The following is an 18,546-nucleotide window of genomic DNA, read 5'->3' as shown; positions in this document are numbered from 1 at the left end:
CACTCTACATTGATGAATTGGAATGTAAAAGTACACTACCATCGTTTTTAAAAATCAAGCCATCAGATCATTCATTTTTCATAAATGAGGAGGAATGATAGCTCCTGTGGTTAGATTTTGGATGACTAAAGAGTTGTTTGAAAATGCTCCTTTTGTAATGTCTGTGGTATAAGAGATTATATGACCCATAACTTCTTTCATTTACATACTAATGGCCTACGTATCTCTTTTGCAAAACATTATCCAAAAAGTTCATGTGGTCTAGAAGCTTTACTGGATTAAATTTCTCTGCTTTGTTTTCCATCTTTCAGAGTTATTTTAAATGAAAATGCAAATAATTATAGGAGATGACAGTTTTAAGTAATCATATCTATTTTCCATGGCAACAAAGCACCATTTCCCTGCTCACACAAAACCCAGCATCACAGCAAAATTTCACATTCCAAATGTCACAAACACATCCCATCCCTGTTTATGAGAACAGGCTTCGGGTCTCCATAATCAGCACTGTATTGAATTAGTAGCATGTTTTTATGTAGTCTTGAAACTGGCTTTAGTTCTATCAGATTGCCTCTTCTGGATAAAAGGGATTAAGTACCAACATCAGTGATTTTCAGAATTTCAAAAAAGAAAACTTAGAACCATCTTTGAAATATAATGCAAAACCTACTACATACTGTTGTTAAGTTGGAGTGCTCCTTTTAAAAGTCAAGGGAGGATCCTGACCTCCATTGTTCCTCATCACTTTAACAGTTGTCCTTGCTAGCGTGACAATCTTCTGGTTTACTGGGGACACAGAAGGTTCCAGGATGTGGGATTTTCAAGCTAAAACAGAGCCAGTCCAGGGCAAACTAGAACAAGGTGGTCATCGCACACCCCAGACCCTGAGGCACATGGCAACCCAAGCTATGTATGAGGCAAAGAAAAAGCTCCAAATTTCCTAGTGCTGAAACTACAGCTATGGCCTTGATCAAGAATGTTTGGATGGAAATTTTCATATAGTTTGATAACTTCCTGAATCCGCATATTCCTAGTTCCATGATTTAAAGCAACTTCTCTCCACCTATACTTTTCTTTATAATAAAAATAAAATCCAATTAAATGTGCAGCCTAGATCTATAAGCACACCCCCCCTTTTTTTACTGATCGTCATTGGCATTATTGGTGATGTACTTAATTGATGTTATTTACTTCTTTACTCCATAATTTTTATAATCCCTTGGCCTCTATACTCTTTCTGTCATTCTTCCCTAGTGCACTCTTTTTTAAGCTTTTGAAAGGTTAAATGTCTGATGGAAGTTTTGACACATAATTCAGTTTTGCATATGACTTCAGGGAGCTCCCAGGCCCTCCCCTAACGCCCATTATTACCAGATTAAGATTTCTGCCTTACTTTCTGTTGAATGAGAGAGACACTTCAAAGGGAATCACTCTGCAGGACATTTTCTTGAATCCAGGGCATCAAGGCCAAGTGACAAAAATTCTACCTATAAAAATATTGCGAGGAGTCCAGAATAAAAATCTGAGACAGAACAGTGCTCCTCTCCCTGCCTCCGATATTTCCTAAGAACATGAGAAGTAACAAGCTAACTGAAATTTTTACAAGATGCAGAACAAAGATCTCTAGGGAAAAAATGTCTAGTTGTAAACTATAAATGTTTTAACATTTTTTCCTCCCAATGTGGGTGCCAGAGGATAAACGGTAACAGCTGCTGATAATCTGTTATAGTCTTAAAACTTAGAAATAAAAACTGAAAGTGAATTCTGATACCAGTTTTCTTTTCCTTTCAACCTAACCAGGGACCATTTACTGCTCTGTTTGGTTGTTGGCCTGTTCCTCGTGTAAGCATGGAAAGAAAGGGGTATCTTACTTGGAATGTTTAGAGCTTTACTCTGAAATATGGAATAGCACAATAAATTGCTTCTGAGAAGTGATCGGTTAGTTCTCTGTGGCTGAGGGTATGCCAAAATTCACCTCTCCTGAAGAACTTGTTTTTGCTGTCACATAACTGGAAGAGATCATCTTGTGTTTTTGTTGAGGATAAATAGTACATTAAATTTTTATAAGTGGCCGAGTGTTTTCTAAAGATCATTCTTAAGAGGGTTCATCACAGAAAACCAGTCTCAGATTTAATAGGAAAAAACAGCTATTCTATTCCTGGTTTTCAAAATAAACTTAACTTTTTTTTATTGCTTAAAGAGTATGCAGTTTTCTCCCCCTGCCCCCCTCCCCCTCCGCCCCCAAGTCAGGCATTCATTCCTAGAAGTAGAGTTAGGAACAGCTTTTGGGAGTTGGATTTGGGGTAGCACTTGGCTTGGAATAATGGCAGTTTGATCTCAGAATGTGAGATCCTTGCATATAAGGAACGCTTGGAGAGTCCTGTTACTTTTTCCAACACAAAGTTCTGCCAATTGTTAGTTTCTTCCCAACCATAAATATTTTAGAAATATGAACAGCCTTTAATCAAAATAATTTATATGTGTTGACAAGGGCCATTATAAGAGTTATCACAGTAACAGAATGTGATACAGAAAGAATTACATGTTTTAAATATAGCATAATAGATTTATATTTTCTAAATCTTCTAAGAGAGTCTTCCACATTTTTTTCTTCCTCTATCTCCATTTTACTTTAGCCAGAGATTTCTTTGATTTGTGGGGCACCTGCGTGGCTTGGTCGGTTAAGTGACCAAGCCTTGGTTTCAGCTCAGGTCACGAGCTCAGGGTCATGAGGTGGAGCCCTGCGTTGGGCTCTGCCCTCAGCAGGGAGTCTGCTTGAGATTCTCTCTCCCTCCTCTCTCCCTCTCCCTCTGCTTCCCGGTCCATTCGCATTCTCTAAAAAAAGAAAAAAGCCTTTGAGTTCCATCTCAAGGAGAGTTAACACATCTCAGAAAATTTTGTTATTCAGAAGGCAGTAATCACACTACCCTATCTTCTATATAGGAGGCAGATTATAGCTACTAAAGTTTTTGATGCCAAAGGTTATCATGTAAAGCAATATTTAGGACTTCTTTCTAGGTCTTAAGATATGAATCACAAACTCTGTGTCCTATCTATTTATAACTTGTTTTTTTTAAATAATCTATTTTTAATTTTCACGGGGGCTTATTTATTCCCTGTGTAATTTGGGCCTTGTTGGAGAGGACAATAGATGTACCATAACAATAAAAATCTTACCTAACAATGGGTAGTGTATAGTTATCTTACTTGACATTCAAAATTTTACACTTGAGATTTTGTTATGTATTCTTTCCTTCTCTTCTCACACTCTGCATATTAAAATTTCTCATTTTTATACTTGTCTATAATTTATGATACGAAAAAAGTGTAATTTTAAAAATTAAAATATCAGGAGCACCTGGGTGGCTCAGTCAGTTGAGTGTCTGCCTTCGGCTCAGGTCATGATCCCAGGGTCCTGGAATCGAGCCCCGCATCGGGCTCCCTGCTCAGCGGGGAGCCTGCTTCCCCCTCTCTCTCTGCCTGCCCCTTTGCCTGCTTGTGATCTCTCTGTCAAATAAATAAAATCTTAAAAAAATTAGAATATCAGTAATCAGTCGTTTTTAATTCCTATTAATGTGTTTCCTATAGAGGATTTTGTAATGGTTCCCATTTACTCCCTATATTCATTCCACGCTTCCTACCAAATGCAAATGGGTAAGACTTACGAAGAGAGACTTATAACAAGTTGCCATAGGTGGTAGACTTCCCTTCTAAAATTATTCAGATCATTCCTCTGCACTTCTCAAGTGCACGTTTGCCATAGAGAGTTGGTATTGTGCTCAAGTTTTGCCAGGTGTTTCACTGTTTAGTCTTGTGATGTCACCTGGTGTTGAATTTACGCAGGGGGCCCAAGGACCTCGTGGACCAGTGGGTGCTCCAGGACTCAAAGGGGATGGCTATCCTGGTGTGGCTGTAAGTGTGGACATCGCTGTGATCTCCTTCATTCCCTCCCTCCTCCTCTTTCTTTCTTTCTTGATAAACGCTGCACATGACAAGGACACTCACTCTCTTCCTTCTTATGTCATCTCAGGGACCTCGGGGACTACCAGGGCCCCCTGGGCCAATGGGCTTACGTGGAGTGGGGGACACTGGCGCAAAGGTAAGATTTTAAAGTAAGTAACATAGTAGCTTCTAAGAAGATGTCTGATAGGTAAGTGACTTTGGTAAAGGTGAATTTTTTTTTTTTTTTAATCAGACATAATAGAGGAGTGGTGGTCTAAAGAACTGATAGTTATTTATCTTCACCTATGGACCTCCTGGGGGAACTTTCACTAGTTTGAGCATGTGGATTAGTTTTGTGGATTTTCTCCTGCTTCTCTGGTTGCAACTCTCACGTGCCTTTGTTGCTTTGTTTTCTGTACCAAAGTCAGAGTGTGGTTCAGAGCCCTCCTCCCTCCTCTAGATCTCTCTTCGCCTAGGTGATCCCATCCAGCCCCATGGCTTTAACTACTACTCATGTGCTGATGCCTTTCAAATTTCTCTTTCCCCCTAAGCTCTGACTGCACACATCTAGTTTCTTACCGTATAACTTCTCTTGGCTTTCTCACAGACATCTCTAACCTAAGGCCCAAAATATAATTTAATTTTAATTTTCACCTCATAAGCCTATAAATGGCACCACCCAACTCATGCTCAAGCTAGGAGACCTGAGTCATTCTTGCCCCTTCCTTTCCCTCTCCCTCCATGTCTAGTCTTTTGGTAAATGCTGTCAGTTCTCTCTTCAAAATATATTTTAATTCTAGCCGCTTTTCTCCTTCTGGTTTGCCAGGGCAGACCACCATCATCACTTGTCTGGGCTATTAAAATAACCCCTTCAGGGGCCTTCCCTCTTCTACCTCAGCCCTTCTCTCACCTGCTAGGCAGAGCTGTCTTTTAAAACCAGGAATCAGATCATATCCCTTTCCTTCTCAAAAAACACTCTGATGGCTTCTCTCTGCACTTAGAACAAGATCCTACCACTTCCTATGGCCTATGAGTCCCTTCACGAGCTGATTGTAGCTCTTGCCCCTTCTCCTTAGTGACCTTCTGCCGGCGACATGGGCCTGCCCTATTTCAGCTCATTCCTGCTTCTGGGTCTTGACTCTGTCAAGATGGCTCATTCTTAAGGCTGTGGCTCAAATCTTGCCTAACCTGAGCCTGACTGCCTAAACAAAGAACAATCGTCTCTCCCCTCATTCATCACTCTCACATCCCCCTGTGTATGTCCTCCAGAGCATGTATCACTTTTTCAAGCCAGCTTGCTCATTTACTGTTCTGTGTATTCCATGAGACTGTACGTTTTCCTGAAGGCAGGCTCTTTGTCTTGATTCCTGCTAAATTCCTGGCACCAGAAGTAAGCATGCCGCCCAATAGGAGCTGTATAACATGTTGAATGAATGGAAAGTGAATGAATGATCAATATTACCCTAAAGAGAAAATATGTCCTTAGAAACATATCTACTTAGTTTTTCAAGTGCTTCCAGGTCATGAGAGAGAGATGTTCTAATTATTCAATGTCAACTTGTTTTGATTTTTTGGTCTCTGCCCCAGCGCGTGGGAGAGACAACACCTTGCTGATGCTTCTGTACAATGGGGCAGGGGGGACCCTTTTGCCTTCTCCTCAGGACAATAAAAGATGGGAGACCCATGGCACTAAATATTGTCTGTAAAGGACAGCTTGACTTCTCCCTGTCTCTGTTAGCGTAATCATGAGAGCCCAGGGAGAGGCTGTGTCTAAAAGTACTGTGTAAACTCTAGGGAGGACCACACCTGCGATACTTTTATCAAGGTTCTGGCTTGGTCTGACTCAGAACTGAATCCAGTCCTCTAACACACCTTGACAGTGTCAATAAACCATACTGAACTTGGGTATGGAAGTGTTCTTTTTTTTCTTTAAAGCATAGTCATTTGTCAAGTGTTAAAATTAAAAAAGTAGGAAGACATTTCACTATGTGAACCTTGTTGTTTGCTGCTCTGAGTGGAGCACAGGTAAAATCTTTTGTTATTACGTAAATATTCCTTCAGGTAGGAAAGTAGAAACTTATTTAATATATGGCATGAGATAAAACCTATTAAATGTATATTGGAATGTATCTGTATTCTAATGGAAATATGATCATTTACATTTCCACTGAGTAGGTTATTATATTTTAGATAAGTATACATTGTATTATATTAAATTATACTATTATGCTACTGCTCTACATTTAGCAATGATAATAAAGGCAGGCACTTACAGATAGAGAACATTTTAAAATTTGTTTCTTGTGAATATTCTACTATGTCAGGTTATTTAACATACAAGCTAAAACATTTACTAAATAATTCCATATACTGGTTTTCCCTGAAAGTCCCCTGTATTTGCTATCATATACGTTTTAGGGGGAAAAGTCAAGAAAAAATGTGTTCCTTCAAAATTTTATGCTGCCTATTTTACTTTTTGAAACAACCAACATGTTGCCAGAGATGTGTCTTAAAGGAGACTCATTATCTCTGTTAGCCCACACGGGAGGCTGAGGGGAGGAGGCAGCTGACAGCTCATTCCTGGCTGAGGGAGGAGAGAATATTGGCTAGGATCTGCCTCTGTCTCCCTGCCCTCCCACCCCCCCACTCTCAGCTGCCTTTTCTTTTTCTCTTTGACCTCTTGCTGTGGATGCTGGGAAAATGTGTTATCCTGGAAATCGTGTGAGCTGGTCTTAGAATTAAAGAACTTGGATCATAAACTTGAAAATAAAGGAAATTCTAAAAGCAAACACCAGCTTTTAAATAACTTTCAATGTCATCTCTCGTCTTTGATAGAGGTCTTAAAGTCTCTATGTGGCCTTTTTCTCTGAAGAAAACTTTTGGAAACACACACACACACACACACACGTAAAGAAAGAGAGATATTTGGAAAAGTTTAATTCCACCTAACTTTGTCCTTGTGGTTTGGTAAAGTGGAGGTGAGATCCTCAAAATACCTAAAGGTGTCAATGGTAGCAAAAACACTGGTCTCAAAGGCGAGCAAAATTCATCTCCTTTCATTCTGACTTAAAAGAACAGAGAAATTGTAAGTATGTGGGAGTGCATCTGTGTGTGTGTGTGTGTGTGTGTGTGTATAATTGTATAGACATATATATCTGATATGTTTTTCATTTAAACTCTGTGTAGTCACCTTAAAATATTGGCCTTAGCGCATTAACTTACAAAACAAATGTGTTTTGAAATGAGGAAACCATTAAGGTTGACAATTTATGGTCCGTTTTTGTGCTATTTGGTTAAGGGCACATGTGTTTAGCATATGACACAGACATTAGAATCAAAGCTTCTATGTTTCAAAACCTATCAGAAGCAGTCCCTGACATCTTGCACCCTTGTGGTGCTCTCTGGCTTTTTTCCAAGTGAAAGAATTCCATATGACATCAGTGGTTATAGTACTTCTATATACAATTACCTTGAATTGCATCCAAATTTTGACAAGGGCTTCTGAAAGATTTCTAAAATTCTTATAAAAGTTATACTTCCAAGTAGATAGGAGATATAGTTTTAAAATCTGCTTTTGAAACATGCCTGGAAGAGAAACTAACGATTTGGTTTCTTGATGAGTGGGAAGCACTCATCTAGCACCCTATTCCCTGGACCCAGACTTGTTTGTTGATGAGGATGGCAAGCTCAAGGATCTTATTTAGTGCTGCCTGCACTTTTTCACTGAACCCCTACAGATGAAAAGGACCCTTTGTGATTGGGGACAATCATTATGTGACCCTCATCTGCCTTTGAGAAGCCCACTTGACTCTTTTCTCCAGTATTTTCATCTGCAAAGGCTCATGAGGTGCATGTGACCTAGAGACTGATCTGCTGACATCTCTGAGGATAAGAGTTTATCCTTGGCCTCCTGAGCTCCATAAGGGCAAGTGCATCCTGCCATGTACCTCTCTCAACTCTATTCCTTCCCAAAGCTTTGGAGCAGGTGAGCTGGGGCCAGTCCTTGCACAGAGGGGCTCTAACCTGCCTGTTAGAGCCCTCAAGAGACCTCTTCACCATCAAGTGGTTGGAATAAAATCTGTGGGCAGAAAGCATATGTTGGGTTGTTGCTATTATTATTGTATACTATGTCAATAGACATTATATACTACCTAAATATTTCCAGAATATCATCGCATTTTAAACTACTCCCTTATTTTATAGGTAAGGAGATCAGGAAGCAGAAAGGCTGAATACCTTGCCCCTTTACAGTGGAAATGGTGTTGATACTATATTATGTTCATGTGTAAGAGGGAGACTATGAATATGGATGAATGAATGCAAATGCAATGAATGAATAAATTAGAGCAGAGAGACTGACTCGCCCTGATCTGCAGATGTTCATCTTCAAAGCTGTCGAGCCTCCAGATATCTTGGCATCACTTAGCGTACAGTGGGATTGTTTCTCTTTCCAGCCTAGCTTTCCCATCATCCAAACTTAAATTATGTAAACATTAACAAGAAGCACAAACCCAAACCCAAAAGAGTTAAACATTTTTCAAAAGCTTTAAATGTTTGAATATTGTAAATACGTGCTTTATTTGACAAAAGTGGCCCATAGTCATAAATTAAAATGCAAGGCTCTGTGAAATTCCACCGAGTGTCATTATTCTAAAAATGTTCCCGGCATTTGAATTGCCCCTCTGTTCTCTGCAATGGCTCACATATGTGCATACCACCAACAGGCCGTGGCAGAACAGAGGAGCGATTCACACAGAACTGCGTTAGGAATTTGTGGATTCCATTGGTGGACATGGACTGGACAAGAAACTCCATTTTGAACAGTCTCTGACAAGGAGGGCTGGCCTCAGATACAGACTTCATGACAGTGACGTTAAGGGTCTGTGACTCCAAGTTGGAGTGGAAGAAACCCACCTCCCATAATAGGACTGTAAAATTGTGACAGGCAGGACAATCAGCTCAAAACCAGGACTAATTAGAGCCAGAGCCATATCAAGTTGAAATGCCAGGCAACTTGACATTTATATCTCAGAAAAGGTCACATTCAAGACCAGGAAAACTTGACTAGGTGACTTTTCAAGGTTTTTCCCCAATTCAGTTCCATGCATGTTCTTTAAAATCACAGCTGTATTCTGGTCTGTCTTGTGACCCTCAAGGCTGCTTTCATCTCTCCTTGCTGTTTTCCTAGCTCTGCATTTCTCTCCCCAGCAATACATACGTACCTCCTCTCCCTTCAGCCCTGGAAACACACACTAAATCCTCTTAGCACTGGCCACCCAAATCACCATCCACACATTTTTATTTTCAGTCATTCAGACTAGAGGAGCGCTCCCCCCTCCTGTGGGAAATTATATTGAATATCATTACAAGAGAGCCTTCTCTTCTCTCTGTCATTAGGAACAACATCAGTATTTCTATATTCAAAATTCCTAATGCAGCTAAATAAGAAAGACTCTCCTTCTCCACTGAGATTCTCAGCACCTCGGCACAGAGTAATCTTTTGTTCATCTTCGATGAGTCGATTTTGAGAAAAGAAACAATCAACAAATCCCCCCCTCCCCTAACCTCACCCACCCCATCCAAAAGCAAGTTTTTAAATTATCATGGACTTTGAGACACTGCTGATTGGGGGTGAATATTAAAGTTCTAGGAGAGAAATTAATTGGAAGATGGAAATTATTTTAAATATTTTGAAATTTAAAGCTGGGAAAATATGCTAAAGCAGATGTTATCATGATTTGAGTGCTTGTTTTCCAGCACCTTCTTCATTATTTTCACATCTCCCTGATAATTGTGCTGGTAACTGTTCCTGTCTCCCTTTTCACACTAAAGGGTGTCAGTGAGAGGTGACTGAGTGCTATGACAATGGCCAGTCAACAACCAATACACATTCTCAGTATCAGGCTGTGTATTCAGAAGCTTACAGTAAGCTAAACTTCCATTGGCATCTTGGCAGCCACAGGGAGGCTCAGCAGAGTTACTAGACCAGTGCATAAGTTTATTACAGGATCCATTCCAGAGTGATGCTTATGTTTGTGGTAGCTGGAGCCTTCATAGTTAGAGCTTAATTTTATTTAAAAGCCAGAAAGGAAGCAACATGAGGCAGTTGCTAATCATCACTTTGACTTATGACTTATTTTGAAACTCAGTCATTCCCTGTTTTCATCATTTAGTAGGATCTTGAGTACTATTCCTTGGAAAATTTTTTAGCAGCTAATTCTTTTCACAGTGAATTCAAGTTGCTTTTCATTGTCCCACCGGTAGAAAGGCATGAAATCCATTTAAGAACAACTGTAACCTGCTGCCACCATCCTCTCAACGAGGGGCAGGGACCTAACATGCACAGGACAAAGGGTGAAGCCTTGTCTGCGGGTGTGATGGGGGTGGGGGAAGACAGTCGCACTGGGCTGTTTTGTCTTGAAGAGCACTATATTCTCAAACATTGTGTTTAAATCTTATAATACGCAGAAGGCATAATAGATTGTTTCCTTTTCACTGCTCCACCTGGACCTCTGTTACTGACAAGCAGTGTGACCTCAGCAAGTTACTTACTCTCCCTGGGACTTAGCCTCCTCATCGGTGGTCTGGAATAATGATGCCCACCTCACAGGGTTATTCTAAGAAATTAATGGGATAATATCTATAAAACATTTTAATGAATTCTAACACACTAACGTCGTAGTGGTCATCACAACATGCATTACTCTGCCAAATCAAGTATATTGCAGCATGGATACACAGAGAAAATAAGAATTGGTGTAGCTAGAAGATCTGGAATGAGACTAAGTAAAACATTGGGGTCAACCACAAAACTGAGCAGTGGCAATGACGGGGAAATGGAGAGGCCAGCCTTAGACAGCCAGGCATGGTGCAGGGGTGAGGGCCTCTCAGGGATCTTGTCATGAGGATGCTTGCTTTCTTCTCCTTGAGAGAGCGTGACTGACTGAATGTAGGAAAAGGATTCTCACAACCACAGACCCATGGTCTCTGCATTAAATGGTAGGTGGAAGGAAGTCTACAGAGACATTAGCATTTTGCATCTAGCTCCAGCCAACACCAAGAAGGGAGATGAGCTCTGGAGTCCGACCTGGGTTTGAATTGCTGCTGGCTGCATGGTTTCTGGGAAATCATGTATCCTTATCTCGAAGTCTCAGTTTCCTTAGCTATAAAATGAAGTTGATGTTGATAGGATCGGATAATGAATGAAAAGTACCTGCCACATAATAAATTTAATAAATGTTAATTATTATTTATATTATTAATTATGATAATTTTAATGTTAACCAAAGCAAAGGTTTACCAATGAGAAAAAAGGAATGGATGTGATAGTGTTTGGTTTCTTTTCCTTTCTTTTAAAAAGTGAAATTTGTGATATTAATCAATGAATGATTACCAGGACCATCATAAGATTATGTATGATGTTAAAGGGGTTGAAATCAACCACTCTGCAAGGTTATGGTCTAGGTAAAACCTTCACTGAATCATTTGTTAAATTCACAAATACAAGTACTGCAGGGAGTTAGTTCTCAAGTGGCCATTTCCTGTGAAAAATTGGAAGGAGTATCTCAAGTCTAGAATTCCTTTTGTGGGCCAAGAGGAAGCTCTGGGTAATCTAAATAGTTTTGTTTGTTTGTTTGTTTTGTGGAGGGTAGGGGTAGGATTTAGGCTATGTGGTCTTATGAAACTGATGGGTATAGTAAAAAATGGCAACTCCAGAATTTGCTTTCAGGGCTGTCTATTATCTCCTAATGCAAGGGCTCCCTCTGCAGGCTCCAGTAACTCTCAGCTCCCGCGTGGGAAGCTAAGTCCCGCCGTGCAAGCGCCTGTCGTAATTCCTTTTATTTGTGATTGTCACGCCATCCACTGACAATAGAACCACAGGTCCAAACGTGTCATGGTGAACACGCTTCGTAGGTACCCATGGTGCTGCGTTGTGGCAGACTGGGTGCTATCAGATGGTGAAGCGAGTCTGGACCATGGTCCTCTTGTATGACTTCACCTGGTGTTGTGACCTTCTACGGCACATGGCCCGTGGAACAAAAGGCATAATACATCTTCAAGACCGCACCATAGTAGAGAGACACTGTCTCTGTGGATTTCCATAGCTCATTAAGTGCCTGATATTCCCATCTATTAAAAAGTATGGTATAGAAACACCGAGGAACAACCCTAAAACCATGTTATGGACCAACTGTAACGTCTGCAGAATCTGTTAAGCTAAGACTTGGTTTAAAGTCTATCAGATAAACAAATGCATATATCAGGTTCTATTTACCTAGGTCAAAAGATAACAAAAGATTATTTGGATAGATAAAACATGGCTATACCTCAACAATTATATGGATAAAGATGGACGGCTTATTTGAGGAAAACACTGTAGCACCACAGGTGATGTGAGAAACACGTTATCAAAGTTCACTGGCCAACGTTCAAGGGTGGAAAGGGCAGTAAGGTGTCCACAAAGTCTACACTCAGCCCTCAGACACTCCTACGAGATGAGCGTTAGGGAAACTGAGGAAGAGAGAGAATGAGTAGCAATAATGAACATGGACAAGGCTGGCCTAAAGTACACTCACTCACAACTTATTTCAACTGTTTTTTCCACTTGCTTTCCCATCTGGGTTCAGTGTGTATGTGTGTGTGTGTATCAGTATGATTAATACTAATTGAGAAGGAAGTTTTAACTAAAATCATCACAAGAAAAATATCATGAATTGAATTGTAAAGTGTCGAATTCTTTCTTAAAAGAAATATTACTCAATTAAAAAATCTCCTACCTTGTCTCTGTATTCTTAATTTTTAAAAGGCATGTAACATTTGGGACATGCCAAGAATGCATGAAAGACCTGTAAGTTCTAATGATACTGAATCCACCTGTGTGCTTTTATCCTTTGCCCATCTTTCTATCTTTAAAATCTTGTATTCTTCTCTTTATCAATGGTGGACATCACGGGAACTTTTCCTTACCTTTACTGGTGAGGTTTTTATTGGATGTTGTTTGTGGATTAAAAAAAAATCTATCAAAAACATTTTATTATGAAAATTATTAAGCGTATATAGAAGTAGAAAGGCTAGTAAAATGAACTTCCATTTACCCATCACACTTGAACAATTATCAGTATGTGGTCAATCTTGTTCTATCATCCGCTTCCACTGCATTCCTCTGAAGCAAATCCCAGACAACTCCCATATAAAGGTTTAGCATTTGTCTCTCAAATATAAAAGCTCTTTTTAAAAAACATAAATGCAATACCGTTAGCAAAATTAAAAAACATGAATAATTCCTTAGTATCATCAAATATCCAGTGTTTAAATTTACCAGCTTGTCTTACAAATTTGTTACAGCTGGTTTGTCTGAATTGGGATCCAAATGATGTCCACACATTGCATTCGATTGAGATGCTTCTTAAATCTCTTTTAATCAAAGGTTAGTCATCCTTTGTTTTTCCCTTGTGCTTTTGGTGTGGATGAGTTCCTTGTCCTTGAGGGTCTTGTCGATGCTATTCTTATGGTGTTGACATGTTTCTACATCCTCTGGTTGTCAGATATAGAGATTTGCTCAGATACAGGTTCTGTTTTTCTCAGCAGAAAGCTTTCCAGGTGGGGCTGTGTGCTCTCCATTGCTCCACATTGGGTTGTGGCCCTATGCTTCCAACCTCACCACAGAAGAGCAGAGGTGAATAACAACACAAGAGGGAGGCATTGTATCTGGGGTGGGGTTCACAGCAACCAGGCAAAGAAGACAATTATTTTTGACAAAACATCGAATGGTTCTGGTTAGAATCTACTGAACTATGTTTACCTGGGTTCTGTTTTGCTGGTGGGTGTCAAAATGCAGCAAGTGTGTGAATCAGTCAGGTATAGCTGGAAACTGTTCCCCAGTGAACTTACAGATACTCCCTCTAAAGGTGTACCTTGAGTAAAGAGACTCAAGAAAAGAGAGACAACAGAAATATATGGGGTACAGGACACGTCATGTTCTCTACTTGGAGCTCTTGATGATGGGAGTGATCATTTAAGCCGGGAGAAACTTGGGGTCAAAGGTGGGAATCAGAAGGAGAGAGGTGTTAGAGAGATAATTAGTACCTGTGGTCACAAAAGCAGCTATGTACTATTTGGAAGAGATGGAGACAGGAGACCAGAATAAAAAAGTGGCTTGCAGGCTCAAGGGAAATAGGTAATTATGAAATTAGAGATTAAAAGAATTAAGTTGGTAATAAAGTTTAAATCTTTTCCTTTAAGGCCTTGTTTTCTCTTTAGGATTTATAAGTAGAAAGTAAAATTAAATAAGGATGGGCTGTTTTGCTAGATAAACAATTTCATCATTTCTTATAATCCATGATTTTTACACTGTTGCAATCTAGAAGCTATTTAGCTCCTAACAGAACATGGATGAAATGGGACCTCAGGCAAAGAGCTTGGGAGATTTAGCTTCAAAGCCTGGCTTTCATTTCTTTCTTTCTTTCTTTTTTTTTTTTTTTCTTTTCCTTTATAATTTTTTTGAGGCATATTTTATATATCCTAGAACTCACCCACTCCAAGTATATAGTTCAATGATTTTTAAAGGAAATTTAGCAAGTTGTACAGCCTCACCATAAATCAGTTTTAGAACATTTTCTTCCCCCCAATAAAATCTCTTATGCCCATTTATAGTTAATCCTGTCCTCATTCCAATTCCTGGTCCCAGGCAATCATGGATTTACTGTCTGTCTCTATAGATTTGCCTCTTCTGGATATTTCATACAAATGGAATCAAATATGTGGTCTCATAGATCTGGCTTCTTTCATTGAGAATAATGCTCTTGAGGTTCATCCATGTTGTAGCTTGTCGCTGTGGTCTGTTCCTTTTTATTGCTGAATATACCACATTTTGTAAATCCATTTATCAGTTGCTGGGCATTTAGGTTGTTTCTAGTTTTTAGCTATTATGAATAATTCTACTAAGAGCATTCATGTGTAAGTCTTTGTGTGGACATATGTTTTCATTTCCCTTGGGTACAGGAGTGAAATTACTAGTATACAGTAAATCGATGTGGAACTTTTTAAGAAACTGCCAAACTGTTTTCCAAAGTGGCTGTACCAGCAACTTCTGAGTGTTCCTTCTTCTCCATGTCCTCCTAGTCTTGCTTTTCAATAGCTGTGCGGCCTTCGGCTAACTTTGATTTCCTCGTTAATAAAGCAACTGGGGTGGGGGCTCCTGGGTGGCTCAGTCGGTTAAGCGTCTGACTCTTGGTTTCAGCTCAGGTCATGATCTCAGCGTCCTGGGATCGAGCCCCACGTTGGGCTCTGTGCTCAGCATGAAGTCTGCTTGAGATTCTCTCCTCCCTCTGCCCCTCCGGCTCCTACTCTCTCTTTCTCTAAAATAAATAAATAAATCTTAAAAAAAAAACCCCAAAACCAGCTGGGGTGAGGCATTAATATTTCCCAAGTACCTACTCAGCTAGATAGGCACAGTGGCACAAGAGAGCGAGCCATTGTATCTGGGGTGAGGTTCACAGCACCCAGGCAAAGAAGACAATTATTTTTGATTAAACATCGAATGGTTCTGGGCAAAATCTATTGAACTGTGTTTACACATTGTTCAATAGATTTGTGTATTGTGTATTATGTGGTCACAATACAATAGATTGTGTGTCTATTACAGTGTCTAGACATTGTGATAGACATTGTGACAGAGACACTCACATTCTTTGTCTTAACTTCACCGTCATTCCCCAGGAAATTTAAGTATGATTTCGTATGTATCTGATGAATGTGCTGAGGTTCAGAGACGTTAGGTGACTTAGGCATCGCTATAACACAGGGTTGTCGTGAGTACTAAATTATATCCAATAACCTATATGAACATGCATAGTAGAGTTCTGGGTACATAAAAGGTGGCTAATGAAGAGATTTTCATTTCTCTGCTTCTTCCTATCATTCACATCTCACATAGATAGATCTAAGCACAGGGCCTGAGCTACCCTAATCAGGCCCCACCACTTTCCTGGGCTATTTGCCTGTTCCAAAAGACTTTTGGGGGGGATCTCAAAAGCTTGTATAGAACTTATCCTGTAGTTGCAACTGCTTTTAGGGAAGAAGTATCTCAAAGCTCATCCTCAACCCCAAGTAGCATAATTTTTGTTGCATGAAACAGTAAGAGCAACTAGTTCAGGATGGGGTTATAGCTTTCAATGGTTTCTTTTTATTCTTGTTTCTTCTTTCTCCCTCCACTCACAATGGCGGCACTTTTCCAAATTCCAGTGAAGGGAGTTCCGCAAAAAGTACCTTTTAAGGTTATCAAAAGTTAACTGACTTGATTGCTTTGAAATGGACCCATATCAGTTGGCTGCAAGATTACTTATGTAAGTGGCAATAAGAAATGAAAACAAAGGGCAGTAACACTCCCTTTGTCAAGTATAGGAAAGTGATCTGGGAGAAAAGGGCTCAATTAATATCTTAGTCAAATTCAAGGGTTTGGGTTTTAAAATATAATTTTATGTATGAAAGTTTATATAAAATATTTTAATATGAAATATGACATTTTATATAAACTATACAACTTAAAATTTTTTTTTGTCTTTTGTTTTAGATCAGTAACTTGTCATTCATTTTGTCTTTTCAGGGAGAGCCTGGTGTCAGAGGCCCCCCAGGCCCCTCTGGGCCTCGGGGCATAGGAACCCAAGGGCCAAAGGTGAGTCTTTAAGTCTGTGCTCTGTGTGAAGGTCAGGTACCATCTGTGCCAACCCATTGAACATTAACTTCACAGCATGTGTTTATTTTAGTGTTGACATTTTTTCTTGAATGCTGACGAAAAGTCTTATTTTCTCATATTATGTAGCTTTCAGTAAAATAGATCATTTTAGGGTATAAAGCCATTTACTTCCCCAAAAGAAATTGGAAAGTGTCTCTTAAGAAAGCGGTTGCAAAATGCTCAAGATATTTCCAGGTTTCTTGGAGGCTGTGCCATCATTAAGGAGCACACATTTTGACTCTGGTCAAGGTACCTCAGCTGATCTTTTAACAGAATGCCCAGTAATCTGTCTATTGTGTCAGATGTGCATAGTCCACTCTGTCAGGGCCTCAGGGCAAGGGTCTAGATTTATCGTCCCCATGGAAGGTGAGAGAAACTTCCTTGAACTCCCTTTGCTCTCATTTCTATTTCTCTTTCTTTTGTCATCTCCAATCTGGTGATTATTCATCCTTTCTTTCTTACAATCCAGTGTTTTTCAATGAGGGAGATCTTGCCCTCCCTGGTGTGCCCCAGGGGGACATTTGGCAATGTCTGGATCATTTTGGGTGTCACAATGGGGGGAGGATTGCTACTGCCATCTAGTGGGAAGGGGGCAGGGATGCTGCTAAACATCCTCCAGTGCACAGGACAGCCCCCATCATAAAGAGCTATCCAGCTCAAGATGAGAAGAGTGCAGAGGTTGAGAAGCCCTGTTTTAACTGTTGATTCACGTGTTCAACAAATAATTCTTTGATTTGTTCAAAAACCGAAGTAAAGAAATATCAGGCATGTTCATAGGGCAAATGGGTGTCAGTAAGCCACTCATTTCAAATTTCAAATCCTTATGTTCATGACCAAAATGCACAGATGAATTAGAGCCTCATATTCAAAGAGGACAGGGCAAAGGCCCCATGAGTCAAAGATTTTACTGAGGATCCCAGAATTACCAAGATTCTTAGTTTATCTTTTTTTGTCCATTGACTTCATTTTGGCAGTAGGTGATTTCTTAACTGTGTGGATCACTTTACATGGATGAAGATACTCCCAAGATGTTAGTAGTTGTTATCACCGGGTGGTGGAAAGAAGGGTCTATTTTTTTCTTTGTCGTTGTCATCTTTAATTTTTTTTTCAATGAGCGGGTGTTCCTCTTACAATTAGGAAAAAATAAAGCTTTTTTTCTGTAGTGGAAAGAAAAAAAGGCTGACTTATATAGTAACTTATATTAATCCAACATTTCCCAAAGCTTGTTCCATCAAATGTTAATTAGGAACTTCTGGAATAAACAAAGTTAAACTAATCTCTCTATTGTGGGACTTCTTAGAGGTTTTAATATATTTCTATGGGCATACCTTGGAGACATTTTAGGTTCAGGTCCAGAATACCACAATAAAGTAAATACCACAATAAAGAGAGTCCAATGAATTTTTTGGTTTCCCAGTACACATAAAAGTTATGTTACCATTACATTCTAGTCTATTAAGGGTGCAATAGCATTATGTCTAAAAAAAAAAAAAAACCAAAGAATACATCTTCATTAAAAATACTTTATTGCTAAAAATGCTAACCATCTTCTTAGCTTTCCACAAGTAGTCATCTTTTTGCCATTGGAGGGTCTTTCCTCTATGTTGATGGCTGCTGACTGATGAAGTTGGTGGCTGTTGGAGGTTGGCGTGGCTGTGGCAGTTTCTGAAAACAAGACCACAGTGAAGTTTGCCACCTTGTTGACTTTTCTTTTCACGAACAATTTCTTTGTGGCACGCATTCGATAGTATTTTACCCAGAATAGAACTTCTTTGAAAATAGGAGTCATTCTTCTCAAACCCTGCCACTGCTTTATCAACTAAGTTTATGTAATATCCTAAATTCTTTGTTGTCATTTCAATAATTCTTCA

At 39.6% G+C, this 18,546-nt stretch overlaps 1 protein-coding gene across 1 annotated transcript in view; it reads left to right on the top strand.

The window, feature by feature from the left end:
- COL28A1 (collagen type XXVIII alpha 1 chain) overlaps positions 1-18,546 on the top strand; it is a 162,968-nt gene that overhangs the window by 81,207 nt on the left and 63,215 nt on the right. Inside the window, exons 24-26 of the mRNA XM_073898860.1 lie at positions 3,844-3,912; positions 4,031-4,099; positions 16,547-16,615. Coding sequence (XP_073754961.1) covers positions 3,844-3,912; positions 4,031-4,099; positions 16,547-16,615 — 207 coding nt within the window. The remainder of the gene's footprint in view (positions 1-3,843; positions 3,913-4,030; positions 4,100-16,546; positions 16,616-18,546) is intronic.

The sequence above is a fragment of the Callorhinus ursinus genome, unplaced genomic scaffold (genome assembly GCF_003265705.2).
Source record: "Callorhinus ursinus isolate GAN/ISIS: 27379988/994484 unplaced genomic scaffold, GSC_fseal_2.0 scaffold12, whole genome shotgun sequence".
Lineage (NCBI taxonomy): Eukaryota > Metazoa > Chordata > Mammalia > Carnivora > Otariidae > Callorhinus > Callorhinus ursinus.
Note: the sequence above shows the minus strand (reverse complement) of the source record. Positions and strands in the feature narration are given on the sequence as shown.